Genomic DNA, 8,580 nt, shown 5'->3' on the forward strand with positions numbered 1-8,580 from the left:
GCTTGTGGGGCCTTTTCGGGTTGAGGATGGAGTCAAGCTCAACTCCCAGTCCTACTGCCAGTTTCTGGAAGACACCTTCTTCAAGCAGTGGTACAGGAAGAAGTCTGCATCCTTCAAGAAAAACATGATTTTCATGCAGGACAATGCTCCATCACACGCGTCCAAGTACTCCACAGCGTGGCTGGCAAGAAAGGGTATAAAAGAAGAAAAACTAATGACATGGCCACCTTGTTCACCTGATCTGAACCCCATTGAGAACCTGTGGTCCATCATCAAATGTGAGATTTACAAGGAGGGAAAACAGTACACCTCTCTGAACAGTGTCTGGGAGGCTGTGGTTGCTGCTGCACGCAATGTTGATGGGGAACAGATCAAAACACTGACAGAATCCATGGATGGCAGGCTTTTGAGTGTCCTTGCAAAGAAAGGTGGCTATATTGGTCGCTGATTTGTTTTTGTTTTGTTTTTGAATGTCGGAAATGTATATTTGTGAATGTGGAGATGTTATATTGGTTTCACTGGTAAAAATAAATAATTGAAATGGGTATATATTTGTTTTTTGTTAAGTTGCCTAATAATTATGCACAGTAATAGTCACCTGCACACACAGATATCCCCCTAAAATAGCTAAAACTAAAAACAAACTAAAAACTACTTCCAAAAACATTCAGCTTTGATATTAATGAGTTTTTTGGGTTCATTGGGAACATGGTTGTTGTTCAATAATAACATTACTCCTCAAAAATACAACTTGCCTAATAATTCTGCACTCCCTGTATTACAGAAAATTGGATGTGAGTTGACGTAGCTGTGCAGCTGTTAGCACAGCACACAGCAAAAAGGTTCCTGTAGTCGGTTGGAGCCTTTCTGTGCAGTTTGTGTGTTCTAAATGTGTCTATGTGGGTTCTCACCAGTTTTTGTGGCTTCCCTACTCAGTCCAGAAACATGTGCATTGCATTCTAAATTGGCGTGTACTTGAATGGTTGTCTGCGTCTTTATGTTAGCCCTTTGATGCCTAATTTCAGCAGGGATGGGCTTGATAGAAATTGTAGGAATATAAATGCAGCTGCAGCACGGCAGCTAAAGATTTTGCAGCTGCAGCTGGTTATTTTCTCATTACTTTTTTTAAAACACCCATTTCCTTCTATAGTTCTTCATTTTGTAAAAAATGTGAGAATTATCAAAGAATCAATGAAACATGCTTGTAACACAGGGGCTGCATTTTGCAAGGATATCTGAATTAGAAAAGCGCATGAAAGTTATCAGCTTTCTGATCCATGTTGTTTCACTCAAAACATTCAATTATTTATTAAACTGGTTAAGATTAGTTCCATTAAGACTTTTATTGACAAATTCAGCTCTTCAATCAAAATTGTATGTACTACCAAATAAGTGTAGGCATTGTCAGACTATGAGTGTAAGAATTTGAAGATTCTGATGAGGGTTTCAAAACAAGTTTTATTGAAATTTGTAATAACATCTGAAGCTATTTTGCTGCATTAGAAGCAGTTAACAGTGCAGCAGTATTAGAGGTCATTTCAGGGCCAGTGAAAAGAGATAGGTTTCCTCTTATTAGCACAAATTATTTTTATGCTTCCAGCAACAGAAAGTGGAACAGTTTATCAGCGTAGGCTCTCGCTGGATAAATCAGAAATGGAAAAATAGACTCCTGAACAGAGCAGCAACACTTAAACAGTGGTGTACCGAGCTGGACCGGGACAGGATCGGAAAGGAGAGGGCCCACTGGGGAAATCAGACAGGAAGACAGGGTGGTGAGAGGGCGAGGTGTTGTTCAAAGCCTGGCGTTTTTCACGGTCACGCCTCTGGTAGCGGAAGTTAAAAGGGGGACGCAGAGCCGCAGGGCCTCCGATTTCCTCGGAGGATGAGTCAGAAGCCTCAGTGAGTAGACCTTCAGCAGACTCACTGGAAGAAGAGCTAAGAGGGACAGCTGGGTTAACAGCCACAGAGGGGTCAACGGGTACAGGGTGAACGGCAGTGGGAAAGGGAGGGTCAGAGGGAACAGGCTGCGGATCGTTTCCTGGGCCGCCAATCACAGGTGGGAACGTCGGGATTGCTGGGTTTTCTGGGAGGTCGTGACCCTGTGGCTGCACCGGCCGGAGGACATCCACATTCTGAAGAGACGCAGACAACACCACACCAAATGAGAACTCTTCTGGCTGCACGAATGAATTTTACTCAATACTGTAAAACTACTTTACAAACCACACGCTCTAAAAAGAACTGAGAAGACAACATAATTACAGCGCAGGAGCATACAATTTGAAATCTCACACATAGGATTAAACACACACACACAAAACCACCAACTTGTAAGATATGACAGAATAATTATATGACCACTGGCTTCCATTCAGAGAGTTAAATGTTCACTCTAAAGGTTACTTTAGTAAAAAAAAAAAAAAAAACCCTGAAAGAAAACAGAGAACATGAAACATTCATCAAGTCAAGGTCAAGCAGTGGGTTGTTACACTCCCAACTCACAGTCCCACAGTGTGAACTGACACTAAATGCTACACTTTTCCAGTAGTTTTTGCTTTTTTTTCTCAGTTACTGACATTCTTCTATTAATGCATTTCAATTTTCTGTTCACTTTTGGGTTGCGGATAATTCAGCTGCTATCATTGTTACACCTCCGCTGTGATTTTCCTGCATGTAGGACGTTCACAGTTTTTGATAGAGAACAATCAGAACAGGTTTTTAGGTCAAATCTTGCGTGCACACTGAATGTTGGCTTTTCTATAAATCTAAATCTGTTCTTCTTCTTGTCATGGGAGAATAAGAAACATGTTCAACATGCAGTCCACATGCAGTCACTTCTATTCCTTTCCTCCTCATCATACTGATTCTTATAGTTGTGATTTTATAGGATCTTTGCATAAATGAGCTGCCACTTTGGCTTAGCAACGCAATATTAAAAAATATTACGTAATTTCCTCCCATACCTGTACTTTAAACATCTCACAGGACGTCTGGACATCAGGATCAGTATTCGTGTCTCCATGTACAGATCCTGTGCAGAAACCTGCAGTCTGAGAGAAGAGTGTGAGACATTTGGTAATGTATTTCTGTGACATACTGGGAGACTATTAAAAAGTAAGAGTATGACACAGGGTGGGTTAAAATAATTAAAATAAAATGTACATTCCTTCTCATTAGCATTAGTTCAGGCAGAAAATGAAGTTAAGCTCAGCAACAGTCCCTGCAGCTCAGCTGATGTTTTTACTAGAAGCTGATATCAAAGCCTGCTTTACCCTGCAAATAATTGTTGTGCATCTGCAAGCCGCTTCGCAAGCCACCTGCACCCCACCACCACTATTCATGTCTGAATGAGCCTAAACCATTAAGTGACGTCACATTTTAAACGTAACCAAAGTAGTCATGTCAGCTAGTAAATTATCCATGAAATTATCCAGATGTCACACACACAATGGTGATCAATGAATTGATTTGTAATTAAGTGCTGTTTCAGACAGCGCTGCTTGACTATGTCTGAGTGCTAATTCATCATTAATATACACTTAGCGGCCACGTAAATAGATCTAGAATTTATACAGCTCTTCCATGAATTTTACCTTTGTGAAGTTTGTAATGTTCAATTTTTGTTGACCTTGGAAATGCTTTTGTCCTTCTTGTTTACATACACAAGGAGGCCACAAAATCTGCTTAGCTGGGACACTAAGGACCTAAAAATAAATAATCTCCAAAAGTGGCATGACTAAACAATACAGGAATCCTAAAAAACAATAAATTAAAGCACATTGTACGAGTGTATCTAAATTGGTGTGTGAATGTGTCATTTTTTTCGAGTAACTTCTATACGAGTACCTCTGTGTCCGAGTCGAGTGTCAGTCGCTGGCAGGTGCCTCTTTCTGTCACTCCCTCGGGGCATTCTTGCACTGTGTATTCCACAAAGGTGGCTTTTACTGGCACAGACTGAAATATAAAAATAATATAGGAAGAGAGGAGCAAACTGCAAAAACAAACACAAGCACAGGCACAAATAGAGATGGCAGGGTTTTTTATTGCGGCAGCTATCATGTTGGTTTTTCCATCCTGAAGCTGTGTACTTAGCTTTGGTCCCCAAGCAAACTATTCAGTTTTTCTCATTTGCTCCCCAAACAAAAGCTGGGCCATGGAGGAAAGTGCCTTCAGTGATCCTTTGCAACCTTGCCAGACTCGTCTATAACTATTGCGTGATGGTGATGCTTGTGCAATAATGGTTCTTATCTGGAACACAGAAGCTCAAAGGTGCACTGTACCTTCTGCATATGTATACCCAGAGAATTTCCTTAAGTGTGATTTCCCCCCATAAACATAATGTTTGACGCACTGTCAAGCAATAAAATTAGCCCCGCAGCTTTCTTTCCCCCCATCAAAGTTAATAACAGTATATCTAGCGATACCTGTACAGCAGCTCTGGTAATTTTTTTCACCCCGAGCCCTGCAGCCATAGTGGACGTCCTTTTATAGGATACCAGAGTGACCCGAGCAGCAGTCATGGCCTCGGGGCTGTCTACGGAGAGCAGGAGGGGGCATGTTGGGCAGATCTGCTGGAGTTTCTCTGGAGAATCTGCAGAAACCAGAGAACTGAATAAGAATGAATAAGTAAACGTCTGTATTAAATTACATGAGCAAACAGATGATAGAGACTGGATAAAGCAGTGGCACTAAATTTACAGTGAAAGCAGAAAAGGAAAAAAAGTCATGTCATTTTGAACGGATACACAACTTTTTGCTGTCCAAATGCACTTAAATCGGACATCTACATCTCTTTTCATGACAGTGAGGTGTAACCTGCTTTTGCTGATGTCTCCAAAGTAGCACCAAACCAAACGCTGTGGCAGTGAGAGAGAAGGGAAATCGATTGAGATCGGGGCGAAATCATAATTTTCACGCTCAACCTTTTGATTTGTCATAGTGGGAAATTCACTAGTGTGACTAATTGATAATTAATTAGGACTCAGCTCCATTAGACTGGGCCATCATTAATGTTATTAGTTACACCTGCACGTAACAAATTGAGATACTCACAGTGAAACGTCGATACTTTTCTCTCCTCAGGTCTTTGCTGTTCTTTCTTATGAGAATTTTTCCCTACTGGATATTTACAATTTCTTTGTTTTAATTCAATATTTTCTTTACCTTAAATCTCCAGCTTGATGTGGTATCCAAAGCAGCACATGCCGGCTGCATGATCTCTGATGCTACACATTATTTAAAGATATCGATAAACAGTGGGTATCTAATAATAGATGTTATGTTGCGACTCATGTTGCACAGCACTGTATGCATGCGACCTTCTGTGTATGTGAGCAGTTAGTGGTTAGGAACCTGCTAACGTTACCTGGCACGAGAGCACAGTCGTAGCTGTATAAGTAGGAGTAGCCCTCTGGTGTGTGCAGGATGGTGGTGTTGCAGTTGCCAGAGATTTGCTTTAAAAAAAAAAAAAAAAAGATAAAACAGACAGATTTCGTGATTGGCCCAATATCAACCACTTCACTACAAAGACTTGGCACAATGTGTTCAAACAGATGCAAGACAAAAAAACTTTGAATGTACTCTTCTATCAGTGAGACCAGTGTGAGTGTTTTGGCTTGTGTTACTTCTTCAAAGGGCTGTTTTTGGCTTATAAGTCGCTCACCTATACGGAAAAGAAATAAACTCATTTGAATTTCCCATTGCCGTAAAAAAAAGGTTGTGTTTGTAAGTTTTAGAGGACCGACATTCACCAGCCACTTTGTTAGGTACACTATGCTGCTAGTACTGGTTTGGACCACTTTTTGCCTTCAGAGCTGTCTTAATTCTTAATAGCACAGATTCAACAAGGTTGCTGGAAATATTCCTCAGACATTTTGGTCCATGCTACGTGACAGAATCACGCAGTTGCTGCAGATTTGTCCGCTGTACACTCATGATGCGAATCTGCTGTTCCACCACATCCCAAATGACCTTTGTGACATGATGCTTTATCCTGATGGTAGCAGCTATTAGAAGATGGTTACACTGTGGACACTTTCGGCAACAATAATCAGGTAGACTGTGATGTTTAAATATTTATTTGGTACTATTATTTGTTAAAATGTGCCAAGAAATGATCCCCCACAGCGTTACACCACTTTCACCACTTCCGCTGATATAAAATTAGGATGGATGCATACATTCATGTCATTTACACCACATTCTGACCCTAACATCCAAATGTCATAGCAGAAATCCAGACTCTTAAGGGAAGTTCAAGTTTTTCTACTCTTCTGCCTTATCTGACACGAGTAGGGCACCCAGTGTGGTCTTCTGCTGCTGTAGCCCGTCTGCTTAGAGGTTTGTGTTGTGCAGTAAGAGATGCTTTTCTGCATATCTTGGTTGTTTCCTTGCTGTCATTTGAAAGCTGTCTGGCTGTTCTCCTCTGACCTCTGATGCCAGCAATACATTTTCACCACTCACTGGTTGTTGTTTCTTTGAGCCCTAGAGATGATTGTGTCTCTCATAGTCTGATGAGCCCAGTCCAGCCTGTCTGCTATCAACAATCCATTAATAAACCAACAATCATTAACGAGCAGTTGAACAGATGTACCTAATAAAGTGGCCCATGATTGTCTTGCTGATGGTTCCTTCCTTTTGTCAAAGGAGCTGCTTTCAGGACTAAATCAATAGTTTTTTTTATAATGGAAGTTTCATAAGTAAAATATGTAAAATATGTAAACCATAAATATCTATTTTAACAGAATAGATTTTTCCATTTTGTGGGAAAGATTTCCTCCAAATGCCCAGTTACTGAAGAGTAATACATTTATGCTTTGAAAAAAGTCACAGTAATAAAATAGATCTGCCAGTGGAAATGGGTAAAGTGACTGTGACTTCTGAAAGAACGCCCTGACACTTCCAAAAACTCAAAAATACCTTCATGTATATGGTTTAAGTGTGACTTTCTTACATTGTCCAGTTACAGTGTGGGACATATCTTATAAACAGTGCCTTCAGGCATATAGGGGCCTCCTACTCGTGCGGACACGTGCTCTTGTTTGTATACGTGTGAACATCCTACCGTTTCCATGAATGGCCTGACGTCACAACGTTTCCATGGTTTCTTGCTGCCTGTGTGACACTTGGTCTCCAGGACTTCCAGGTCGAGGTAATACACGTTGCCTGCCGGGCCCTGTAATTCAGAATATAAACACATGCGATAAAGGAGAGCAGGCATTAACAAAGCTATGAGGCTCAAATTTATGAGACGTCCTCCTGCCAAGTAGCATCATTTGTTCTGTTAAGTATATCAATAAGGGACCATTTAGGAGGTGCTCTGTGTAATTCCACACAACACTTTGTACAATAATGATTTGTCAACACTTTGCGCCACAGTAATAGCAGCCTTTTTAGGTCATGAAGTTGATCTGAGCCTCTTAAAACCTGATCTATCCCACAGTCGGGCCACTATAGCCTTCAGCAGCTGACAGCATGAAGTTCATAAAGTCTGTTGTGCAAGGTTTGTCCCAGCAGTGCTGGACTGAAATGACCTGGACTTTATTAACACTCGCTTCAATCCTAGAGGCCTTTTTTCACGAGGCGTGAAAAAGGAATGGCTTCCCGTTTTATGATATAAAATTATGTACTTTGATCTTAATGCTACATTTATTAAAAGCGACATGCACTGATGGCGGCCATTCGCACCAAAGTGTTTCTTGTTGTTTTTAGTACTTACGTTGCTGCTCCCTAATGAAACTGCTGCTGTTTTTCACAGCTTTCATGTAACCCAGCGGGTCCTCAACTGGAGAATCTAGAAGCCACAGCGAGTCCTGGAAAAGGGTCATTTCTGATTTTTGTTGTTTTAAATCTTATCAAATGGGCTTCCCCTGACATGAATCTGGTCATGGCTGTTACATATAAACACTTCCCACCCTGGTCTAGGATGAACAAACGTGTTTTACAGCCTCCTCTGGTCTTTGTACTAACCTGAGCGTGCAGATGAACATTTGCGATGCGGTTCAGGGCAAACTTGTATCCTTCGCTGCGATCCTCATTGATGTAAGTGACGGCCAAGCGAGACAGCTTCTCCACCGCTTTGTCGTTACAGGGGATGGGAGCAAGTTCAACTGGCATTAGTACGACACCCTCTCCACACACACACAAGATGTGAATAGATAGTGATATTAGATGTAGTAATTTGTCCATGACGGCAGGTGGTTTTAGACAGGAGCCAGAAGACTGGGCAGTTTTATAGTGAAGTTTGTTCCCTTGTGTTTGCCTTCAGTCGAGGCATTGACTTTTGGAATCAAAACAGGACGAACAGGACAGCTGAAATGACGCCAAGGACAAAGTTTATTTGACGGCAGAGAGCTGACTTGTGAATGGATGTTCCTGGTATTTATTTAACCCCTGGAACACGCAGTCGTCAAAGGCAAATAGAACCTATGTCAAAACGGCCATTCAATATACTTATTCCTGTGGCTCCAATATTAAGTCTGGGGGTTATTTTATTGTTTCTGCAGGAGTTGTTTCCATACTGTGCAAGAGGTGTATGTCATGCAAACTAAATTAGTGCAATAGATACCTCATTAAATGACA

General features: G+C 41.2%; 1 protein-coding gene across 1 annotated transcript; it reads right to left on the reverse strand.

The window, feature by feature from the left end:
• Window positions 1-1,445: 1,445 nt before the first annotated feature.
• LOC146614604 (fetuin-B) lies at window positions 1,446-8,265 on the reverse strand. Its single transcript, XM_085376224.1, has 7 exons — window positions 7,969-8,265; window positions 7,064-7,174; window positions 5,366-5,453; window positions 4,425-4,591; window positions 3,847-3,954; window positions 2,964-3,050; window positions 1,446-2,132 (listed from the first exon to the last, which is right to left on the reverse strand). Exons 1-7 carry the CDS (start codon window positions 8,185-8,187, stop codon window positions 1,689-1,691), a joined length of 1,224 nt encoding a protein of 407 aa, XP_085232350.1. The 5' UTR covers window positions 8,188-8,265; the 3' UTR covers window positions 1,446-1,688.
• Between the last annotated feature and the right edge of the window lie 315 nt (window positions 8,266-8,580).

This window comes from Diplotaxodon limnothrissa, linkage group LG17, assembly GCF_057381915.1.
Source record: "Diplotaxodon limnothrissa isolate DT_005_m linkage group LG17, D_limnothrissa_male_GT1.1, whole genome shotgun sequence".
NCBI classification, from domain to species: Eukaryota; Metazoa; Chordata; class Actinopteri; order Cichliformes; family Cichlidae; genus Diplotaxodon; species Diplotaxodon limnothrissa.